At 36.8% G+C, this 25,624-nt stretch overlaps 1 protein-coding gene across 4 annotated transcripts in view; it reads left to right on the top strand.

Moving 5' to 3' along the window:
- Positions 1–21,707, top strand: part of fam107b (family with sequence similarity 107 member B) — a 57,430-nt gene extending 35,723 nt beyond the window's left edge. For 2 of the 4 annotated variants that reach the window (XM_088923240.1, XM_088923242.1), the window contains 3 exons: positions 12,952–13,135; positions 20,018–20,171; positions 20,675–21,707. In XM_088923240.1, the coding sequence (XP_088779366.1) occupies positions 12,952–13,135; positions 20,018–20,171; positions 20,675–20,794 (458 nt within the window). In that variant the 3' untranslated portion in view covers positions 20,795–21,707. Of the gene's footprint in view, positions 1–11,325; positions 11,557–12,951; positions 13,136–20,017; positions 20,172–20,674 lie in introns of those variants that run through there. The other 2 variants (XM_088923241.1, XM_088923243.1) reach the window with 2 other exon arrangements.
- Positions 21,708–25,624: the final 3,917 nt, after the last annotated feature.

The following is a 25,624-nucleotide window of genomic DNA, read 5'->3' as shown; positions in this document are numbered from 1 at the left end:
CGGGTAATGTTCTCTTCTTTTTTTTTCTTCTTTTTGCTTTGCGATTCTGGAACTGCATTCTGGACTCGTTCTTTTGATTGAACACTCAGAGTGTTAACCCCAGAGAAGGAACACTTTCCAGGCTGGATCTTGTCACTAGCTTTTTCCTGGCTGGATAATCTTTTCTTCTGAGCAGGTGGCTGTACCCAGATAAGCCAGATCCAGCCAGGAGTCTCAAATGAAATTCAATGTGGAATTTTAGCCCAATTTTCAACCTTAGAACATCAGCTTTTCAGGTTGTCTTTTAATTGTTTGTGTCTCATGCTTTCTGTAAATACTAACATTTCATAACTTCTTTTGCTCCCTGTTTTTCCAATAAGCATCCCATTAAGATAAAAATCTTATTTAGAAATATCTATTCCTGCTTTCAACCTGATCTGCTGAACCGTGCCATATTAAAAAGAGTAGCCTTTAAATAACGTATGTCCACCACTACACCAGACACAGAGTTGGATGGAAACCTCAATACACAATTACTGGGTTTCCTGCACTGTGCACGGCCTCCTGCAGATACTCAAACGTGAGTCCTGCGTTTGTGCATTTCACGGCGGGAATTAATTTGTCAGGGGTCTGCACTGCATTCTGTTAAAAGCCATCCTCTTCTTGTCAGATGTCCGTGTGGTCTTGTTAAGGGTCATGGCAATCTACCTGGAAATACAGGGTGCAAGGAGGGATGACACTCTGGACAGAACACTTGTATACCCTCACACACAAACATCCAGAAACAATGTAGAGACAACGGTTAACCTGGACAGCGTGTAAGGCAGTGAATAAACTGGAGCATCTATGAAAACCTTCACAAAAACAAGAACATACAAGCTCCACACAGAAGTAACGGCGCCCCAGAATCAAGCCCAGGACTGTAAGGAAGTGGTACTAACTGCTGTGCTACATGCCAAAACCAGAGTATGCCATGTATCAAATAAAGACATGTATACAGTATATTACTTATGTTGATTCACTTTTAATTAAGTATTTATATATACAGTATGAGCAGCAGTGTGCAGCTGGCTTTATGGTTTTGGGCTTATAACTTGAATGTTATGGATTGAAATCTGAGGTGAAACCCTGCTTCTGCACCATAGAGCAAGATACAAATCCTGAACTGTTGTAGTAAAATACTTTTTTAAAATGTATAAGTGTTAGCCAAATACAGTTCTGAGAAGATGTTTGTGAACACTCTAGGTTGGTCCATTTTCTTGTACATTTAATGTAAAATGTAATTCGATCTTCATGAAAGTCTTAATAAATAATGGAGTTAATATGATTAGACATATAATACAAAGAGATAAGATATATTTCCAGTATTTAACAAAATGATCTAACAGTAAATAACCTTGTGTGAATAGGTATGTTTACTGTAAAGTGTTGGCATCTACCTGAGCAGACATAACTTTTACTAGAAATTGAATGTAACTGCTGATCTGTTTTTCAAGTCGGCATTTACAAATGTTGGTCCATTCTCCCTTAGAGAACTGCTACAAGTTGATGATGTTTGAGAGTTTTCTTAGATAAAGAAGAAGTTGAAAATCCCATAATAAACTTGGGGGTTCACAAACCTTTTCTCTTTACAGTAACTTAGTATATGGTGTGTGGATGTTCAGAGCAAGCATTCATTGTTCTTAGCACTATAGAATGCATTCTAAATATAATATGACTCCATCTGGATTTCTTAAGATTAAAGTTTTAAAGTCTTTTTAAATACATCTTAATCTTTTTGAGACTTGAACTAAGCTTGTAAAGGCTTAGCTAAAATTAAGCATAATTAATAGCTCATGGGAAGGTCCAGTATTTAGTATGCCAATATTGAATGTGAGATGTTTACATTACTCTGGCACTCATAACTTATCTACAGTTATCCTAAAACAAATACTGATGTTATGGAGACACTGGCTGTTAATAATTACGGAACTAGGTGAGTGGTAACATAAATAAGCACCTCTATTGGTGGGAGAGTTCTTTTCTTTAAATATCAGCAATTTTGATTTGCTTCAGGTTTGAAGGTTAAGAAAAGAATATTTTGCTCTTATCACCCCCTCCCCCCTCCGCCCTCCTTAGCCTTGAGCAAGAGAAATCACTCTTGAAGTGGAGACTAGCTGATCTTTGTGTTCCGAATCAAGGCAGTGTTTAAGAGAAGAACATGCGGATTGTAAGATTCTAATTCTCTGAAAAAGGCATAGTTACTTTCTATGTATTACTTGAGGGTAAGTTTGAAAACCCATTTCTTTAAGGCAAAATGTATTTCATTGATACAGCAACACTGACGAGTTTCCGTGCTTTCAGCAGACTTCTGTTGAACTTGAAACGTGTATGTATAGCCGTAGGAGTCTGTGATTTGGAGACATAAAGTAACATGCCTGTTTAACTTCACCTTGCAGATTAAGTATTTTTTGTGTTTTTTTTTCTGTTTTTGTGTAGGTGAGCTCCAAAACTGGCACTTGACGTGAAAGACTCAGATAGGCCAGTACCAATTTTTTGTGCTCCACTGAAACAGTGTGGTACTCAGTGAGGCAAAAACTGAAAAACTAAAGTGAGGGGGGAAAAAAGCTTGGGTTTATAACCTGTTGGTCTTGCATTGAAGTATTTTTGTTTGTGCAAGATCTATTAATATGCTTCACACACCATATGGCCTTTTTTTGTGTGTGTGTTCTTAATTTAGCCCTGGAAAGCATTATTTTCTCGCTTTTGTAAATTAACAGATCCCGGTGGTTATGATTGGTTAATTATTGTGTTGACGAGAGAGAGGGAATGAATGACAGCAGTTTTGTCGTGATAAGAGAAGGGTGCTACATGGAGAGATTGGCAGTTCCCTGGGGTCTAAGCTCTAGCCTGGGGACTCAGTTCTTTGAGTAAACTGTTTACAATGAATGAGCCAGAAGGCCAGACAGTGAAATAGGCTGCCAGCTGCTCTATTTTTTTGTCTTCTCCTGCCTCTAATGAGAGAATGAGGTTAGCAAGCATCTCTGGGTGTGTACAGCCTTCCTATAATAAAGCTTTCACCTTCTGGCACGTTGTCATAGCTGAGCTTTACTTTTCCTCTAACCCTGTGCCTGGAGGAGCTAAGATCATGATCATGGATGAGCAGTTCCTGCAATCACACAGCTTTCATCCAGTCTCAGTAGGATACTGTTTTTCAGGCTAATAAAAGGTTTTCTAGAAGTCACTCCATTTACTCTTGTAAGTAATTTTGGGTAATGTGACCATATAAATAAGCATAGTAGTAATTAGAGTGCTAAAGTTAAAGATCTGATGCTCTGAATTGTAAGCTCTTCTACATGCCAGTTTTGATTGCATTTCTCTGTTACTATCCAAAATAACTGTCAGTATTGCGTTAGAAGGCAGCACAATCTAGGTTGTATCATGGCAGCCTTTTTTTGGTCACGGTTCTTTTTTGTTGTTTCCTGTTATGTGCCGTTGCTAATTTCACAAGTTCTGTGTTATGACACCGATTTCTGTTAAGATGGACAAAAACTTTCAGTTGGTGGAGGAAATTTTGAAATGGGTACTTGTGTCAAACCTGGGCATGTGCTGTTACAGTGGGCAGTAGTGTGGTATTTAGCACTGTGACACACTGAACCAGTTTTCTGTAAAAATGTAGTGTAATGAGTCTTTATGAATGGTTTGTACTGCTGTCATCCCTTGTATGCATTTTTCCCTGCAAGATTTACATTTGTGTGCCCCTGATACAGTTAAATACATTAGAAAAATTAACTTTTCTTTCATTCTTCGGGATTTTTTTCAGTATTTGCACGTATAGGTAGGCACCCAGTTACAGCTTTAATAAAATAACACTTCTTTGATAAACGTTTGTTCAGGTATTAGTCATAATCCCAAATTAAATTAAATTAAAACTGGATGTAAAAATTCCCATGTGTAAATCTCTTTGGGGATTTACTTAAGGGTCCAGTACGTTTTAAAAAATGTATTTTTATGTAATGTTTATGCATTTATGGGCTGTCAATTTCAGTAAGCGCATTTATTTTTAACCACAGCTGTGAAAGTGGTTACTGTGGCCAGGAATTGGGTTTTGCCTCTACCCAAAAACACAAGACCTTGAAAGGAGTTGACGTTGCGATATAATCCTGCCCGTTAGGGAACTGGTGACTTCCCCCAGAAGATAGGATGGTACTGTAGGTATAGTTATCTCTGAGTCCAGAACCTAGAAAGGAATAAACACAAGGATAAGGGGAAATTGAGAACTATAGGCAGAGCAGTATGACTACAATACATTTTCCTTTTCTAAACATTAGTGTGCAAGAGTCCCTGCTGTGTGAACGTAGCAGTAGGTTGTTGGGAATGGTAGAGGTGATTGATGGGAGGGCACTGTAGTCTAGGGAAAGGACACTCACTGCAGTCCCAAATATAGTGGATAAACCTGCTCAGGAAACAGGAGCTCAGTTGCTTGCTGCTGTGTACTAGCATTTGTTTTCAGACTTGAGGATTTAGGCCCAGATGTAATTAATTTATCATTCATTTTGCCGTCTTTATTTCAATATGGGGGTTCTTTTGCTTTTGACTGCTTAACCCGATGGTAATAGGACTTTAGATTTGTGGAACATTTTGGTTTTATTTGGGAATTTAAAAGAATTGTCATCTGCTGCATTTTTATATTAAAAAGAATGCACTTCATCTCATTGTAAATGTTTAGAAAAGTACACGAAGGCACGATGAAAGCTTAACTCACTGGGCTTACAAATCTATCAACATTTCAAATATTAAGCTGATAAGTTTGTTGAATTTTTTAGTAGTATCTTGGCGTAGTAGGTCACGTAATTTCTTAAGGATACAAAGTGTTCAGTGTTTGGTATATGAGAGGAGTTAACATTTCCAGAATTAAATGGAATTGGAAACATAAAGTTGGTATTAAAGAGGCTACGACTTTAATACGTTTAGCACTAGAAGAGCAGAAAATGTGACAATGCCTGTATGATGTAATGGAAGATCACCTGCATAATTGCAAAGCATCAGCCTGTCTGAGATGGCCTGGAGAATGAGATGTTTAACAGCTCAGTGAAGGTCAAACCCCATCTAGAGTTAAGAGGGTCATCACACTGGCCCAGGTCACATTTCTCTGATCTATCTGCATACTCATTTTCAAACTACAATGGCTACAGCATAAGAAATTCCAAGAGAAATAACCCATGACTCAACAGAACTATAAGTCAACAACTACATACTCGGTGGCGGTTGATTTTAAATGAGATTGTTGACGGCTCAGAGATGCAATTGCATCTTTTATGTTCCAGAAAGTCTCTGAAATGGAGGCAGAGAAAGGCGTAGAGTGTGTTATTTATCAATGAATTATTTTTTACATTTAGTACCTGAAAGAAGACAATGTGTGTTGAGACATCGTGGTTAGTGTTATGCTGTTGTGGCCGACAGTTTCCTTTAACACAAAGACATTTTTTGGTTCTGATTGAGGCCTACTGTATTGTTTAATGATACATTAACCAAGTCCTTCAGCCAACAGTGCCTCTATACCTGTAAGCCAGTCTGGCAAGGTCAGTTGTCCAACAGGGGATCATACAACCACACAATTCTAGGCTTACAATGACACAACTGCAAGAAAATGAAGTATGTATTAACAGTGCCAGGATTGTGTTAGTGCTCCTGGAGGTCATAGTTGATACTGTTTAATGTTTTCGTATTTGCCAGCTTGACAAACTTTTTAAATGTTTATTTTTTAAAATATTTTATTATGTCCATTAGAATTTAGTTTACTTTGTGCATCAGTGTTTCTTCAAACTGTCTCAGTTTATAAAACAAAATCACCTGTGTCTTAGAGTTTGAAATTTTTTATTTACAGTGCTGTTAGAGGCCCTTACTCATATTGTTTTCAGTCATGGGGGAAAAAACTAAATGAGATTCTTGTTCTTTCCGTGTGCACTGAAATTGTGTAAATTTTCATTGCCGTTTCCTTTCAGAATAGATTATTTCTGTTCTTTGGTTTCATAACAAGTATATCTGTTCTAGAGCTGATTTCACATGGTTTTGTAATAGGACAGAAACTATAAGGAAGCTTTTTTAGCTCAGAAAAAACGTCCGTATTACTGTTTTGTTGAAAGAGGAAGACCGTAAAGCATTTAATGATAAAGACATTCACCAGAATCAGCACACATGCCATAGGTTTTCCATTACAGTAGATGTTTTGCAGGCTGAAATGATGCAGAAAACCTGAAGGCATCAACTCTGAAATCATATATGTAAATGACCTCAAAAAAGCGAGAGTCTGGTGTGGGTTTCTGTTGTAAAGTAATAAAAAATAGGCCTGTAAGTCCTTTCATTGGTTTGACTGGGAAATTAAAGGATGTTAATACTTAAAAGCTCTTTAGGTTTCCTTTCTGGTATATGTAAAAGCTGCACATTGGCTCTTTCAGTTGCAGATTTGGCTCAAAGGACTGGAAAATAAGAGTGGAGCCTCAGAGCAGGACCGTTTTGTAAAGTGTCCAGCTGTGTAGCATATACACTATGTGTAGATTCCCAGCAACTGTACTCCTGGGACCTCAATGAAATGGCTCTTAAATTAGCTCTCTCTTTCCTAATGAGCTGTGTTGTTTACTTTCAAATAAACTTAGAAAACATGGGCTGCCCCACCTCATTCCATATGCTGTGTATTGCAATAAAAACAAACCTATGTTGTTTCTATTAGAGTATTATGAAGTTTGTCAAAGAAGAGAACAATAAACAACATGGATAAAATCGCTACAATGAATGACCTCATACTGCTGTGCTTCTTGGTATTGTCCCAGCCACACAGTCATACAGTGAAGAACTCGAGAACAGGGCAGTCAGTTCTTACCCACAGATTAAGTATACTGGTCGCAATGTATAATAAATGAATATTTTTAATGTGCTCTTAGATAATAGTGTTTTCCAGAAAATGTATTGTTATTCATACTCCGACTTACTCATCCTCATTTCATGTGAAAGAGTTGTGTTCACTTCACATACGTGTTACATTAACATTGACAGATGGGCATTGTCCCCATACAGAGGAAATCCCACTGCCTCCATTTTTCTGTTTTGTGTTTTTTTTGTTTTATAAAAGTAAGGTCTGACCAGAATGTGTTGCCTAGTGTGACCAGTATGAGATGCCTAATTAGATGTAAGGAAAATGGCTAGGTCATGTGATCACGTTGGGCTGCATTCCAGAAGCCTGCGGGCTCCCGCATCAGTTATAATCATCAAATGCTTGCTCTGAGGTCACCCAGCTGTTAATGGGCTGCGGATATTGAATTAGAGAACTTTGAACTCGCTGAGCCACTTCCACTTCCAGATTGCGGGAGAAGACTTACTTTAATACGTGTGTGTCTTTCATTTGAAAGAAAAAAAAACTCAGACTGCAGGAGTACGTGACATTGTTAATTTTTGTAAGAAGCTTTTTTTAACAGATAACTGTGAAAGCCACATCCATTTAAAATGATATATATATAGGAGATACAAAATTTGAGGTATGTTTCTTTATGAGCACTGTGATATTTAAATTCTGGATATGGAAATTGGTTTATAATAATTAACATATCAAATCACAGCCCGAAAGTCCTAAGTGTTTACCACAGCTGCACAGAACTGGAAGCGAAAGAGATATCTTTAAGCACATGTTTAAAAAGACTCCAGATAATGCGTAAATATATAGGCACCCTCTAGTTGTTTGAGTACTTTTTGAATACTGTACAAACCTGTTGATGACACTTTTGCTACAGCTTTCAAAACCTATTGTTATGAACCACCAAACAAAATACCATTGTAAATATGATGGAAAAGTAATGCAGATTTTCTGAAGGCTTGGTAAAGGTGATTAGCTAGTGATACATTAAGCACAATGTTATTTAATCTGGCATTCCTTCAGAAATGTTACTGTTGAGGCATGTTGAGCTGTTTCAATTAGTACTTTCAAGCAGCATCGATCCATCCCTCAATACAAGAAGAATTATGTTAATAAGCCTGAACAAATCTTCTTAGTGGAATTAAAGTCTAGTCTTTCTGTTCTTAAGGGTTATTTAAGTGTGAATTTATTATTAATTGGGAAAATGCATTATGTAAAACATTCATAAGTCACACGCACAGAGAAATGCCTGCATGGCTATCTTTGCCAGATACACCCATATGGGAAATTATTTAGAATCAGTGGAGGTTTCACTGTCTGTTTCCTTCCTGAATCAAAGCTTTGGCAGTGGGCTGTTGATAATTTGATACTTAGTGCTGGAGTGTGAGGCTGTTGGAGACAAAGAGCATCTCCTTTACTGAGATTGTGTGACAGCCAAGAGGCAGCCACAGCAGGTTCTTACCATCTGCGTTTTCAGTTAAACTAACTCCACAGTTGTGGAAAAACAAAAGCCTGAAAACCAGTCTAGTAAGGCATGTTTACTTCTTGTGGACCTTAATTTTTTATAGGTGCGGGCACTGCCGACACATTTTAAAAAACAAAGCAAAAACGTCATACAAACAGAGGGTCTCCTCAGGCCCTCAGTTTACATTATGCATTAGATAGCCCTTTTGTTTTTAGTTGTGGAAGCGCTGCACAACAGCATTTTGTGGTGGTGGGGTGAGGAAGGAAAGGATCATTAGTGTGAACTCAAACAGGGACAACAGTGTTCTGCACATGCATTACAACTTATTGCTGACAGTACATTGGTGTTAAGTAAATTTCTTGTCCTGTGGCCTTTTTCCAAATTGTTTTGAAGTGCTGTGTACAAGTCTGATCTATCAGCCTATTCATTAGTCTTATCAATGTGCTGGGTTTTTACAATAATATGCAATATAGTGACATCTAGTGGAATTATAGGGCAGTTCCAATGAATTATCTTGATTTTTAATTGCTTGCATCCTTTAGTTTTGCACTACTTTATTAGATCAACAGAACTAACAATACAAACAATAGATTGTATGTTGTTTTTTATTGAAAATATGTTTACAATAAATGGTGCTTCTCAACCTGTATCCCCTTAATTCATTCCTTTAAGTGATTGTTCTACAACTAGGTCCTTCATTGATAATGAATACTCAGTTAAAGCGAGAAGATACTGTAATAGGCTGTAGGGGAAGACTGATGAAGTACTAATGATTTTTTTTGAGCCACAAAACAAACTTGTGTATTTGGGGGAAAAAAGTCTATATGTGTGTGTACTGTGTACTTCATACACTGTACTCTGTAAGTTACCACGAAGATATAACATTGATATTTATGTGAATGCGGATGGGTGATGTGTCAGGCACACAAAGATCACAAAGACAACATGATGCCCGCTAGCAGCCTCAGCTTTTGAAAAAGCACACGTTGTGATGTATAATGTTTGTTAAAGCTTTTCTTTCTTATTTTTAACCTTTAACTGTAGCTTATTCTTAGCATTGAATTGTACAAATTTGACCATGTTTAGCCTCACAGTTACCCTAATCAGCAACACTGTAATGTATGCTTATGATTGTATATATTGCAGAGGACATTTACTGGACGTTGTCCAATATTTTGAGGGTAGTCATGTTGTCATCTAAATGGACACTGGATCCAGACAACCCTTCTTTTTAAGGGGAAGTCTGTCATAATAATAATAACATCACTTTATTAACCCTTTACAATTTCTTGCATTAGGAATTATCTTTTCGCAAACCCCAGCTTGCTCTCCATGAGACACACAGACAGGGAGAGAAGCCTGGGATCAGAGCGCGGGGTCTGCCATTGTACGGCGCCCCTGGAGCAGTTTTGGGTTAAGGGCCTCGCTCAGGAGCCCAACGGAGCAGGATTCCTCTGCCAGCTGCGGGATTTGAACTGGCAACCTTCCAGCCACAGGCGCAGATCCTTAGCCACAGAGCCACCGCTCCGCCCTTTGTCTGAACTCTGCTTTACTAGATTTTGTTGGTTGCATCCTAGATCCTTTAAAGTGAAGTCTGTTAAATCAAGGATATACTGTATAGGATTGAAGGTCATTGATATTAAAATTAAATGATTTTTAAATAATATTTAAGGAGTTGGTTTTAACAAAGTAGATAAGTGGAGTGGATTGGAAAGGTCACAGTTTAACTATTCCTTCATCTAGTTCTTATCTTGAGACTGTAATTCTAATAATCTTTTTTTGTTATTGATGTAGTTTACTAGAAACAAAGAAAAAAAATGTAATTCTAATTTCAACTGACAGTGCTGCTCTTATTGTTAAATAACCGTTGATCCTGGGCCTGCTTTGTGCTTTGACATATGCCTGTTTTCCTTCTTTAAGCTTTACAATTTCCCTGCAGTGCCTTCAGATGATTAACTGACAAGTTACCCATTAGCATTTTGATTTAAGGGAATTTGGAATTAACATATGAATTGTGTTTATAGATAATACAATGCATATTGTCCTATATATGTGTGTATTCACATAGCCAATAAACTGGTCCTGCATTGTTTTCAACCTAGAGGTACTGTCATGTGAAACGTCTAGGTCATAGCTGCCTATGACATGAGGCATTTGAGAACAAAGCAAGGAGAAATTAATTAGAATGCTTGGCTGGCAGCCAAGAGCTATTGTGCATGCGGTTTGATCCATGAAAACACTGTAGAGAAAAACATTTGCATTATCTCAGTCTTTTGGGTTTAAGGGTCTTCCTGATTTTTTTTAAAATGGTGTCTGTTTTTTGGTATTTACTCTATACATTAATTTATTTAATATTTTATAAGTTACCCTGAATAAAGGTGTCTACTAAGCACATACTACATAACAGTAAATGGTCCATTTAGATATACAGCAGTAGTGTTTAGACATTGTAATTTTCAGCATTGGTGTGATGTAATGTTTCAAACATTTGTGACGGTCTGTTTCAATAAATACACTGATTAAACGGAATAATACAGTGAGAATGTTTCCTATGCCTTTAAGGGCTATGTTCCAGCTTATTATAAAAAAATACCTATATTTTGTAGTTATTCAATCATACATTGTGACACAAGACTGAAAAGGTGCAGAAATGGTGTGATAATGTACAGTTACAAACATCCTAACCTGACTGGTGTCCAGGTGTTTTTTCCCCCTCAGATACCCAGTTTGAGAGTTTTAGTTTTCTTGTTACACCTAATCTAACAGAGCTGGTCTGTTCAGTTGCAGTGTAAATAATTTTTTATTACCTGCAAAAAGTCCCTACCCATAAAGTCACTGGCGCAATACCTTGCTCTGCCATGGTGTAAGCATAGAAGTTTTTTATTTCTATTTGTTTTTCTGGGAGCTGATTCAGTAGAAGTCCTCTTCCGTTGCCATATAGGGACAAGGCTGAAGATCGTCAGTACATATCCAGCTGTTTAAAGATTAGCTCGCCACAGTAGTGTTGGTTCTGGAGGGGAGTGTGCCATTAGATAATGCAATATTGCCAAGGACAGAACAGGCTGCACTGCTTTAATCCTTCCTGAAACAACACATACAGAGGACAGAGCTGCTCTGTCACAGTTCGTCTTTGCAGTCGGAAAGTAGGCGAGGATTTTGGTGTATATCAGAGCCAACAATGGCAACAGTGTTTAGATACCAAGTCTTTCCTCCTCTTCAAGGTAAGGTAAAGATATGCTTATCTTCTACTTATAGAAACTGAGGAAAACATAGCATAATAGAGTATTCTTCTATGAAAACATAAGAGTGCTATATCTATTCATATTCATATATTGTTGTGGTAAACAAAATATTTTTTTGTATTGAAACACAAACTAGGATTTTGCAAATAAATGCAAAGAAGAATCCATCTTCAGCCTGTAACTATCATATCATCAGTGCACACACTGGAAATATCATCCCAAACTTTACTGTGAAATAAACAGCTATCTGCTTTATTGAAGTTTGGGTTTGCGTTTGTCTCAAGTTGGTTTCTCATTTTATATTTATGTTTATTGCAGCCAGTTGGATTTAATACTTATTCTTTTAACGAATATTTTAGTTTTGTAGCAATTTGTGATTTTATTAAGCTTATAGTTAAGGTAAAGTCTGGAAAGATTATAGAATCTGGAAAATGGAAAGAGGAATCCTTTGTCAGAGGGACACTTTAAAGTTAATCTGCTGACTTTATTCCTTTCAGTGTGTATGTACATAACATGCCTGGTTTAATCAATATCTCATAGTTGAATCAAATGTTATTTATTTGAGTGTGTATGCAAAATGTATTTATTTCAAATGAATTATGATGGGGAGGCATGGTGGCTCAATGGTTAGCATTGGGGTTAGCACTGGGGTCCTGGGTTCAATCCTGAGCCTGGGGTGCTATCTGTGTGGAGTTTGTATGTTCTTCACGTGTTCGCATGGGTTTCCTTTGGGTGCTCCGGTTTCTCCCACGGCCCAAAAACACGCACGTAGAAAGTTGGACCCGGTGCGAGTGTGTACGTTTCTGGGTCTGTGTGTGCACTGTAATTGACTGGCGTCCTGTCCAGAGTGTATCTCACCTTGCACCTGTTACAGGTCGGCATAGACTCTGGTTATCCCTCATCCCTGAATTGGAAGTAGTGGCTAGGACATGGATGGAGAAATTATACCATTTTATGAAAGCAACCTATCTATAATCAGAATTTTGTTTTATGGTTTTGGTCACCATATTAAAAAATCTGGAATCAGTCCAGAAAAGGATGACGAAAAACAAGTATTGAACAGAGAAGAAAATATGGAGGAACCTGATTCAAGTATTCATCAAATCCTCAAAGCCTTTGACAAAGTCAACCCAATACATTTCTTCAGAATCAATGGCAAAATATGAACAACAGGAACCAAGCATATATATGGGGGGTGAATTTAAAATTGAGAAAAAAAGGCACTTTTTACACTAAGGGACACTCTAGAGCAAGTTATGCTCTAGAGCATGTTCTTGAAGCTGGTTCCCTGGTCTTTTTGAAGAAACGACTGGATGAGATTGTTGGATCAATCGGCTAGCTGCTCACAACCTGATGCTCTTATTCTCTGATGTTGACAGATAGCGGCTTGGAGCAGGGCGATTTGACAGAACTATCACCAACAGTGAGGAGCATCATGGCCGAGCCAGACTACATTGACAATGACTGTGATGAGTTAATCAAACCCAAAAAGATTGTCAATCCTGTGAAATCTTCAAGGAACCACCAGGATCTTCACAGAGAACTCTTAATGAATCAGAAAAGGTAGGCCTTTCATAGAAAAGGTACATAATTACATCAATTACTCTTCTGTTATTTAAAAGTCTTCTTAACTAGTCCTCTAATCCCTGTTGCTTCAACCATAATCATCATGTATATCATACTGTATGTATGATAAGAGACAACCGTAAATCTGTAAACAGTTATGCATATTTGTATTGTTTAAAATATATACAATATATATCAAATTAATATCATGATAAATCTGGATTAGTATGATGCAACAAGCATTTAGTGTCACTGATTTGTATTACATTCATAAATCTTTATGAATAAAATGTTTTGCGGTGATAGAATGCTTCATTAATGTTCATTTGCAGATAAGACAGTTTTGTTTTTTAAAAAAGCTTCAACTGAAGTTAAAAAATAGAGTGGTCTTTTATATAATTGAATTTGCACTGCATATTTTGACATCTTTTACCTTCAGCAAACAAACATTTTCTTTCTTACCACAGACAAATACAGTTTTACTGTTTACACTTATAAGGGAGAAATATGTGGTTTAAATTATTTGGGCAGAGAGCTTGATTCAAGTATTTCCATAAAATTTTATTGTGAAAGGAATTTTTTACTTTTTTCTTTACTATATACTATAACAACACTTTTAACAGTGATAACACTTCTGTAATTCTAGTATATTGCATAGACTTTTTTATATAAGTGGAGAAGCCTTTATGAAAAGGATGTTTACATCCATACATTCTTGTTTGTTGCCGAGAGCTTTTTTCATCTTCACCAAAGGGACAGATGCTCAGGCGCATCCTCATTCAATACTTGGTTTGAAAGCACCCAGATAGATGAGACTCTTTTCTTAATGATCTGTAGATCTTTGGTTGCTAATCTGCTTGCAGTGAAAGAAAAAAAAAGTCACTTTTCAAAGTGACTTGTAAATATTAAGTGACTGGCGCCATAATTCTCCTCATACTGTACTGTTAAACATAATAATACAGCTTCTACCATAATTTGCTATGCTGATTTCTTAAATCAAATGTACAACCAAAGCAGTTTATTTATGTTAGTAATGTGATGCATAACAGGATCATTTTTTGTATTGCTTTTCCTAAGAAAGAATTTGAATTGTTAGGAATGTGAACGATGAGTACATAGATTTAGAACAGCATGTTTGTAAGAGTGTCCTATGATTTCTTCGAAATTTTCTTTTTGTGTTTTTAGAAATCTGTATAAAAACTCTGTGAAGAAGGTTAACTATTTGATTCTCAGAATGCTCATTAATGTTTTACACAAAATACAACTTAGATTAATGTAGTTTTTTAACATTTGCACGATGTGTTTTGACATTTTGTATCTAGTTCAGTGAAGGTATTTGTTTTCTAGTGGATATGCAGGATCAGTGCAGACACTGTTTGAACAGTAGGTTAATCCAAATCTGTTTTCTCTGAAATGGATGATAAAGTGGGCAGGGAGGGTTTAGTTTTTATGGCTTACTGGGAATATCTGTAAAGCTGAAGGGGGAGAGGCAAGGACAGGCATCACAAAACAAGCACAAAGGTCAGCCAGTTTCATCTTTCATCTATATTAATAGGGACAACTTGGAGCCTCTTGAATGCATTTTAGTACCGATGTTCGCCTTACATAGGACAGTGCATCATTTGCACATTTCCTGAACAAATCTTTATGAGCGATGGATGTATCCTGTGACAGTGTGGGTTGTTTGAGCTGCCTGTTCCACCGGCGGGAGGTCGATACCTCTAGCTGAGGTAGAGAGCCGACGTGTAGTCGCAGAGTAGCGATTCTGTAACCCGCAAGAAATGTTAAAAGTATACGTATTTCTAAGTGAGGGTTCGAAATCTCTATCAGAGAGTAGAAAAACGGACGTCCGCAGTCTGACGACTGGTTTGCACGAGAATGTAATATAGGGTTTCATGAAGGCCCAGGTAGTGCTGATATACATTCTCGCGCTGAACTAATGAGAGAGGGGCCGGCTAGAGGGCCGTCTAGCACAGTGGGACGTCCTTCCCCACTGTCACAATCCCCTTAAGCTAAGTGTATGTTTGCCTTTTTTGACTTCAGTGTGTGTATCTGAGCTGCAAGAATCCGCAAAAAAGTTCATGTCAATAAAATGCATTGTTTCCACTTATGTCTCACTGTTGAAACCATGCCTGCAGTGCTCTTCTACACTTGAGGGTCACATATTGTATCCTTAACCTTGAGACTGAAGGCTGATAATGACAATGAAGACAGGTATTCAGCAAGATCTATATGAAAAATTAAACAAGGATTGTTACAGTTTGTATCAAAAAAAGTTCATTTTTGAGTTGATTATTTTTAGTTTTGATCTACAATTTAATTTAATCTGGCATTTGAATGATCCAGAAATCGAGTGTCTTTGTAATGCAAGCTTAGCCCTATAGTCTGGACAATAGCAGCCAAAAACCTGGCCAAGCCAGTTGGGTTTCCACTACTTGTTGGGTGCCTGTGAAGTTGCAGTGTCGTCAGTGAGAGCTGCATTAGTCCTCTAACTGATGCTGTTTTCCTGTACACACTGTGTGTGGTCCAGGGGCATAGTTTAGAATCAAAGATTAAAAGATTCCTTTTTATTAACACTATAAGATATGTTCTAATAAAAGAAAATATAATAAACCAAAATGATATTTTTAAGACTTTGTGGAATTAACATAGGAAGAACTATGAGTGACCTGCAGCCATTACATTTGTGTCTAAAATAGCAACATGCATACCGGCTTAATCAGTAGTTTGGTAACCTTGAAATCAGCAAATTTCTCATTTGCTTTATTAAAGTATATTGTGTCCTGCATCAGGTGTTTCTTCAACAGCACAGCCCAGTGTGATCCCACATTCCTGAGACATTGTGTCTTGTGTTTACTTTCTCTTTAATGGAAGGAGATTCAGATTCCACAGATGCCATTGATGTTGTGCTAACTTATTGTTTCAAAGTACAGTTCAGTTCAAGGTCATGTTCCTATTCTATGAGCTGTTCTGAATGGATACCCTGAGTGTTGCCATAATGCAAATAAAAGAAGAAAAAGGCTGGTATGCTGAAATAAAATTTATTGTACAAATTATTAAATACAGGTAGCAAAAATGCACTTTATAGATATTAAATGGGAAGCACCAATCTAGAGGCGATTCTGTGGACTCATAATTGTGCTCTTTAAATTCCAGTTAAAAACATGAGACAGACCTCATGTAGAATACAGGGGAAGTGCTGTCTCTGCAATGTAAGAAGGATAATGGAGACTTAGAAAAATTTCAAAGAAGAGCAAGAGCAGTATTTAGGACTGAACACAGGAAGTACGTTTTATACAAAATTATTATGTTATACTAAGCCATGTTTTTGAAGCTGATCTCACTGGGAATCTTCAAGATAAGCTTTAACTGCAACAACCAAGTGAGCACGATGAATTGAATGCTCTTCTCTTGTATCCTTCTTTGAATTCATGTCCTAACCTTTTCAGAAGAATGTCTGAAACATTAGGGATGCAGAACTGTAACTTTATAGTCAGCCTGCAGCAGATACTTTTTTATATGCCACAATTGTGCAAGCTTTTGAACCCACTGGTCAAAAGGGCCTCCAAATTATGTAACTATTGCAATGAATGCTGTGGTTAGTGATGATTGTGTGATTGTAACATATTCATAGTGGTTTGCCACTATGAATACAATACATACAATATAATCAATACAGTGGTTATAGCACTGAATTTACATATTTGTAATATTATATATAATATTACATATATAATATTACAATATTACATATATAATATGGAATATATGTGCTGAATGCAAAAATTTGCTCTCGAGATAATTTTAATTCCTTATTTAAAAAACTAACATTTTGTAATCCTGCGCAACTTGAACTTAAATTGTGCTCATGTTTCAAGTTCATGTTTTATTTCAAACATCGCTCAAGTGTAATAAAGGAACAAAGATTAATTACATTGGACACTTGAAGATGAAAAAAGTAATATTTCAGTTCTGTAGCCTTCTTTAGCCAACTATGCTAAAGTCGTTTTTTTCTTATTTTTACTTTAAGTATTTTTACATATTCCTTTGTTTTTTATACACTGACTCAGTGCCCCACTTCAGCCTCTACAGTGTCACAAATCTGTGCAACTGAATGCTGCACACTGGAATCATGCTAATCCAAGATGAACGGAGTGCTCCCCCGTCTTTCACTGAAAATTGAAAATCTTTAGAAAAGTAGAGATGGATTGAGGTGAAAGGCCACTAGACTGTTGTTGGCCAGTTTGAAAGATTTTATCTCCTTGAATTGAAAGCTGTTGGAAGAGAGATGATCGATACGATATCATCCAACTTCAAAACTAAAAACAATTTGTATGAAAACTTAAAAGGAATACTTAAAGTAAACAAACAGCATCAGTGGTATTTATCATGTATTTTGTATTTCCTTCTGTATACAGTGTATGGGTCCCTACTGAATTTCAGAATCTCCCTTGGGGTACTATTTGGCAGACATAGGCTTAAAAGAATTGATTCACAGAAATGTATTTTTAGACATATTAGGATTTTATAGTACCATGTGAGTCAACCCTTTTAAATCTGATAAATCACTAATGTAGTGTCCTTTTAACATGAGATTGTGGTGTCTCTGCTGAAGTCTGTTTGGGGATTAAAAGCCTTTTAAGTTCATCTCGGCACAGAAAAGTAAATCTATTTTATGTAACATTTAATTTACTTTGTGGCAAATGAACTTCTCTCCTCATTGGGCTGAAGTTGGAATCTGTGATTTAAATTTCTCAGTTTTAATTAAATAATAATTTATAGACTGGAGAGATAGTTGTGGCATTACATTCCAAAAAGGTGTTGGAGAAATAATTTTTTACATTAGACCTTTAAAACGTCCTTGATTCATAGCGTATTTATTATAAAAAACAGTAAAATATATAATTATTCCTTGTGATTAGTGTAATCCACTATAAAAGGATTTCTTCACTATATTGCTTTCTCTCTGTGCTGTACTGCATACTGTATTATCTAAATTTCCTTGAGCTACAGTGAAACAATATTTTGTTCTAACTTGAGGAAGGTCTGTCATGTCGTGTTTTTCAAAAAGTTTTTTTTTAGTAGTCTATTTCTTGTTTGAACCTGTTATTGTCTTTGAGTTAGGGTTGTATTACCTACAGTGAAAACCTATGATTTTTTTGTAAGGACAGGCCTACATTGCTTCTGCTACATAATGCTGTTTCTAAAGGAGATCAGAATAACTATAAACTAAAAAAACTAAGAGAAAAGAAAGTGGATAATCAGAAATGAGCTTTTGCTAAGAGAAAAGTAAAAAGCTGTTAAGAGAAAATTTATATACATGTAATTTTGTGTATGTTAAGATTTTGGGAGCTACAGTGAGTGGTGATTTTTTTGCTCTTTTCCTGTTGTTGAACTACAGTATAATATAGTGTCACTGCAAGCAGCTTTAATGTCTTGTGCTGCATTACTGTCAGAGGAAGCAGATTAAAAAACCCTCCAGGAGAGGCAGAGTAGTTGATGTCATCATGTTGTGTGTATTATTGCAAAGTCACAGTGGAAAGTCATGATGCACATCTCTGCTATCCTGTTCACTATGTGTATTTTTAAACTGTCAAAACAAGAACTGCACTTTAAAAATATACAAGAAATACAGTTTTGAAGAAATGTAAAACATCAGTAGTATTTCACTTTTATTTCCTTTAAGCAAGCCATTGATTGAGTACTTACTACTAGTGATCTTTAGTCTTTTCTTAATTTCCCTTTTAAAACATATTTTTTTGCCTTTCTGTAGTGCGTATTGTACATTAAGAAGAATACAGTCTAAATGTAGCATTCTTCAAATTGTCATGTCTTGACATACTAGTATACATCCTGTATGTCAAACCATTTGTGCAGTTTTACACGCATTTCATTTGAACAGATAGGGTAAGCAGAGGTAGATGTGAGCATGTTCAGGATGTGGGTTGATAGCTATTACTCTTTTAAAATGCTTTAAGCTATTGCTTCTTTAACAGTTGATCAAAGGGTCATCACAGATTGTCCCTTTGGCGTACCATTGTTAAATTGATAAATGAACATTTCCATTTCTGAGGTAGGATTACAGGAACTGGGGCAATCAGGATTATGGGAAAGTGGCAAATGATCATTTGCATTACATAACACACTATGTAACAGCCGATAGACTAGGACAAAAGTCCCATCGTGTATCCTTTCCTCACTGCCTGTTTTTGTGTCATTTATCTTTCTGTTCAATTTAAGTCTCACAGAAAAACAGGAAAACAATGTAGGTCTGTGCAGTTTCCTATGGATTCTACTGTGGAGGGGAACTCTGCACATGGCATGATTAGTAATCACAGTGGTGCCATAGGAATTAGCAGTAGCCTCTGGCTCTACACCCCTGAGTCTCCACTATGTGTCTTTTGAGAACATTGAAGCTGGTTGTCAGCTTGACATTTTATGCTATTTCAGGCAAAATCTGAACTGAATCCTTTGTTTACAGCAGATTTAAAATGAAGAGTTGTTACAGATAATTATTATAACATCCATTTAGCCATCCATTTTCTTGCTGCTTTATCCAGTACAGGCTAATTGAGATAAAAGTCAGAATACACCCTGTACAGGACACCCATAGAGACACAGGGCACACACATACACAAACATGCACACACTCACACCAGGGCCAGTTTTCCCAGAAGCCACTTAACCTACTGTACCAGTCTTTCTTGGGACTGTGGGAAGGAACTGGAGCACCTGGAGAAAACCCACGGAAACATGGGGAGATGTTGTAATAAGAAATTGGAAATACAGATTTTAGCTGTGATATTGTTTTTGTGTTGAGTGGCAGAATGAATAAAATTGTTTCGTTGACTGACCTGGTCTTTACTTTAATTCATTTAGGGGCCTGGCCCCTCAGAACAAGCCTGAACTGCAAAAGGTGATGGAGAAACGGAAACGAGACCTGGTGGTGAAACAACAGAAGGAGGAGGAAGCCCAAAAGAAGAGGACTGACCTGGAGATCGAGCTCATGAAGAGGCAGCAAAAACTGGAGCAGGTGAGGGGCTGCAGTGACCAGTCACTTGGTTGTGTACCATAATGAGTAACCTCTGCTCAGAGCTCCATGTAACTATGACTGCGTTTTTCTCAGCTCTGATGAGGGGGCAAGTTTAGAGCTGGAAGGTGCCCTTATTGTGTTTGCACACCAGTGACCTTCCTCTGAACTTTCAGTGTTAATAAGAGGGAGTAAAATCACTGCTGGGTGTGGGGAGCCTAGATTAGTGCCAGCTGACGCATCCAAAATTCAGTTGCATGGAAGGATAAAGAGTAAGCAGTTCCATTTAAAATCCATTGATTTGGATTATCAGGTGAAAGTGATTGCAGCGGTTTATGTGTAGAAACACTGGTCTGGATTAGTGTTTGGGGAACAAAATGGGGGGGTATGACACAGCAGTATAAACTCCTTCTTTATTCGATCAATACAGAATAGACACATATTCCACAGGAGTAATTCAGCAAGTGGACTTTTTGTCATTTATTTCGTGTCTATATTTTTTTTAGCATGAACTTGAAAAACAGAAAATGGAAGAAGAGCAAGAGAATACTCCAGAGTTTGTCAAGATGAAAGGAAACCTGAGGAGAACAAAACAGGAAGCCGAGCATCAAGACCACGACACTTAAACCAGCACAAGGAGTCCCTGGCACTTATTGACAACATCCACATCCGGCGGGAATTTTCCAGTTGTATAGGTCTTGTTTCCTTATAAGCAGGAGAGACTGTAGATTAAAGATCCCAAGCAGCTTGTATTTTTGGAGGCTTTCCAGTATTTACTTCATTATTGTCACTGAAGATGGGCAGTTGTGGGAGGATCAGTTTGCCACTATCGGGAGCAGATGCATTTCAGTTGAAACTAAAGTTTGTTGCCTTGAGAACAGAACTTAAGAATAAAGCCAGAGAAAGCTACTTGTATTTTCTTATTAAAGAATGGAAACTTGGACACTGGATGAACTCTTGGAACTGCATTGAAATGTTTGTCAGCCAAATTCAGTGCTGTTAACGCAGTCTTATTTATGTATTATTATTTTTTGCCTACATAGGAGGTTAAAATGTTAAGGTGTTTTTGTGTGTGTTATTTTCTAAACTGAAAAAAATGTTTTCTTCTGTTTGTGAAACCTAATGAAGAACCATTTAGCTGTGTAATCACATTGCTTGCTTTTTTATTTTTTCATTTTCCCTCTGCGACGCCTGTTTTACATTATGCTAGAACTCCAAGTGTGGGAGTGTATATAAAAAATATAAAGTTTTTTCTTTATATATGTTTTTTTATTCAAATAAATATAAGGTTAAAATTTGAATTTTATTAGGTTTTACCTTTGCCAATATTTCTATCCACAAAATATTTGGAGTTTTGGCTAAATATAACAAGAATTAATTAAGGAAATGCTGTTAACTTTTAACATTTTGTAGAAGTTCTGGTAAAAGCTTTTAAACTTCACTGCTATTACAGTTTGGTAATTGACTTGCTTTCCTTTTGTTTTTTATTTGTCCATGGTAGCACATTGGCTTTAAATAAAGATAACTTTATGAATGGCGTTCTTTGGCTGAAGCTCAGATTTCCTGTCACTACTAATATTGGCAAGACTTTGGAAAGGAGCTCTGCTGACAGAACTCAGTTCTCAGAAAGAGTTCAGTCTTGTTTTAGTCTTGAGAAGAGTTGTGTGAAAAACAGCATCACTTTAGTAGTAGTAAGCCGTAAGAAAGCTTTTTTTAACAGCTGAAGCGAGCTCATCTTATGACCTTGCACTGTTGTATACTTCCACATTGATTGAGGAAATGTTAAAATCAGAAGAAAATGTCTTCTCTCAGTGGTGCTGACTCAGTCAAGTTCACTGGACACACTTCCTCTCAATGTAACCTTTTTGGTCTTGTTTTTGAGAAGTAACCTTCCCTGAAACAGCTGAACTTCGAGCTCCATAGTTGTAATTTGCCAAGTTTACACATTACAGTAAAAACTATGGTACTCAACATATTGAATTCACTCTACTGGGCAGCGTATTTCTCTTCAGTGATGATACCAAAAGCCTACTATTTTGTATTTTCTGCTTAAGTTAGACCAGATTTTAACTTTATCTGTGTTCTTTACATCTTTCTTGGTGTATGATTTCAGAATGTAAATATTGTCCAAATGAATTTAGAGCTTCAGTTTGTTTTGACACATGCTGCTTCCTATTGCTTTGAAATTGTGTATTAACATTTCAGGGCGTTTCTGTCTTGTTAGAAATTGTTTTCCCTCAGTGAAGATGTGCGTTACATTCTACTGAATGTCCATTTCACAACTGTAATCCAAGTATTTTCAGTGAGGTGAATTATTCCCCAAAGACAATGTATTAATCTAACATTCGAGTATATATAGGATTGCATTTTGTTATCCCGTGCTTGGCAAAACGCTTGTGATGCACATACCCTTTTTAAGTAGTCGTGGTTAGGAAATGATCACGCGTGTCACATTTTCTGGCCAGTATGCAAAGAAACATGTTAGAATGACTATGGGTTAGAGTGGAAAGCTGTGTTGGTGAAAGCTGCAAAGCAACAAACAAAGGTTAATTTCACACTGAAAATTTTGCCTCAGGAATGTGCATTATTCCAGAAGATGAATTTACATGAGTTTTTAGGAATGGATTTGATTTCTTTAGGCTCATATTTTTCGGGTGGAGAAACATTTTTCAAATCTGATGAATAGAGGGCTTCAGAGACAGATTGCAGAATAGCTCAGTTTAAACCCCAACTAGGGTTAGGGTGAGGATTTTCACAGTACTAAGACATTTCTTAACCTCATGGCTGTATTTTGGGTCTTGTAACCCTAACCCTAGTCTAGCCTGAAATGCATGCTCATTTAAATACCATTGTAACAGAAAGAAAGGCTGATGATGTTGTGACATGGAAAATGTCTTAATCAGTAGATATACATTTAGATATTCATTTTAGTGCAGTGTTCATTCTCATCTCCTTCCCATCCCTTACATGTTCAGTCTTTGAAGACATTATGCAGTACACAATTGGAAGTCATGTGCCCTTCATCTGCTGCTTGGCTTGGTGGTAAGAAAGTCACTTGCTCTATGTTGTAACAGAATACATCCAATTTAAAATACAACCCAAATCTAAATATTCTTTGGTTCTGTGCCTATGCAATTAAATTCTTAATGTTACAGTGCTAAATGTTATGTTTTGGAAGGCATAATTAATTAATTATTAATTAATTATTGCTGATATTATGATGTCTTACTGATATATTTCAGTCTACATGATGTAAAATTGCAGAAACTTGGCACACAATTTTGCATGAGCTCCAATAGTTCAGTAGGTACTCCTTTGAACATTTGTTTTTATTTTGTGTTCTGGTTTTAGCTAGATGCACACCAGAGATCTTATGTGACTTCAAATGGACTGGCTTGCGGAGTGATTGCAACAGACCCCTAGGGTCTCAGCTCTGTCATTTGAAGGTAATCCTTCTGGGAGCCTTTAATATACCAAGATGCTTTCTCTTTCATTTAGTTGATGATAGTGTTCATCCAGTGCTGTGATATACTTAATTTACACCTGTGAACCTTTTCATACCAGTTTCACACCTCTTATGGTGTTCTAAATTCAGTGCAGTGAAACTTGCCTATGGTTTCCTGCTTTTGTTGTGAAAATAGTTCCAAGCAAAGACATATGTACTGTGCACACCCTTGACTGCTCTGTTCTGAAACTTGACCTTTTTTGTTTACATAAGTAACAAGAAAACCAGTCGGAAAGGGCTCTCTTTTGCAAATAATTTTTTTCTGAAAAAAGGGGCAGAAATGGGTAGCCTTAGGATATTATTAACAACTGTATAGTGGCATGAGTATTACTGCAGTCCAATGGCTATGTACAGTAGCCATCTTTCTGGTGTAGAATCAGTGGACAGATAATCATTAATTCACCTTTTTCATTCTACCCTTTTACACTGAAATTAGCAGCTCAGTTAATACAAAGAGGCCCCATTGTCTGCTTCTGTATGACTTCATAGTATCGAGTTTCTGTATTAAGAAACAAGAGCAGACTGAAGCAATAATCCAGCTGAGGTAATTTGTTTTATCATTTTCCCAGACAATGATGGAGAAAGGTGCAGATTTTTTGTGAGAGAAGACAATAAAAAGCAGGCACTGACAGTTAAAATCCTCAAAGTTTTTTCAGCTCTCTAGTTTTCATCAGGGCATTTAACCAGAATTAAACGGCAGGCGGAGCGACGCGCCGGTTGGAGTATTCTCGGTCGCATTTAATGGCAACGTCAGCTCAAAGATTTGGTTCAAACCACCAAATGGAGACGGGCGTGCCGACAAGCGGACCCTGCTGATGTGGGATTAATGCTAGGATGAGAGATTTGATCAGAATTAAATTGAGTAAGAAGTCTGCAGACCCTTTGGCAAACAAAAAAAAAATAGATTAAAGAACATTTGTTGTAGAGGTAAAAACTAAGACTTTTTTTTTTCGTCCCTGCACACCACTCAGACCAGGACTTTGTAGCCAAAGAACACTAAAGGGTGATATAAACACCGTAAGAGATAATGGGAACATAATTAATGAACAGTCATTTTATCTAGGTACTCACAAAGGAGTCTAAAGCATGCTTCAGGTTAAAATAGGATTGTGCTTAGGTTTGAGGACATTGTATTTAGGATTAAGCCTTAGTATGACAGATAATGAAGTACAGGAAATACCTTTTGAATTGTTTAAACACTTTTTTTAAACACATTTTGAACACTTGATACAAATTGCTCACCAGGGACAGATAAACAGATATTCAATTGTTCTCAAAAGAAGAATTCTAAATTGGCTTGAATCTTTCAAGGCTCACTAGAAATGTAAATTATGCCAACTGATTGAATTAGAAATGTTGTGCCCTTCCACAAAAAGGAGACAAAACTAAGCCAGGGTACTACAGACCTGTAAATTCCTACCTAATGTTGTATAAGTTATAGAGGGGTTAATTAGAATGAAATTGGAGGACTTAATATATACTGTATGGTATTAAACTCATTAGAGATCAATATACAGTACAGTGGGTTTAAAAAGACTAATCCTGTTTTTCTTGTCAGTCTGCTTTGAACAAGCTACACCAAAAGCTGATGATGTGGTATGTTCCGACCTTCAGAATGTGCTTTAAATTAGTTTTCAACATGAAAGGGACAAACTGAAGTTTAAATATAAAAGAAAAGAAAAGTAATATATGTAAACTGACTACCTGTTATTGGATACAAAACAGGACACTGGTAAGTGAAGAAATCTCAGATTAGAGCAATGTAATCAATGGAATATGAAAGGGACTTGAATTAGGCATGCTGCTCTTTTTTATCTAAATCAGTGATTTTGACTCTGGCATAATTAGTAAACTTGTGAAGTTTGCAAATGACATAAAGTTAGGATAAGCGGCAAACGCTATGTTAGACGTGAGGAAAATACATAAAGGCTTAGCAACAGGATTCGGCAGA

This window comes from Atractosteus spatula, chromosome 8 (assembly GCF_055471065.1).
Source record: "Atractosteus spatula isolate fAtrSpa1 chromosome 8, fAtrSpa1.hap1, whole genome shotgun sequence".
NCBI lineage: Eukaryota > Metazoa > Chordata > Actinopteri > Semionotiformes > Lepisosteidae > Atractosteus > Atractosteus spatula.
This window is presented reverse-complemented; position numbering and strand designations above follow the sequence as displayed.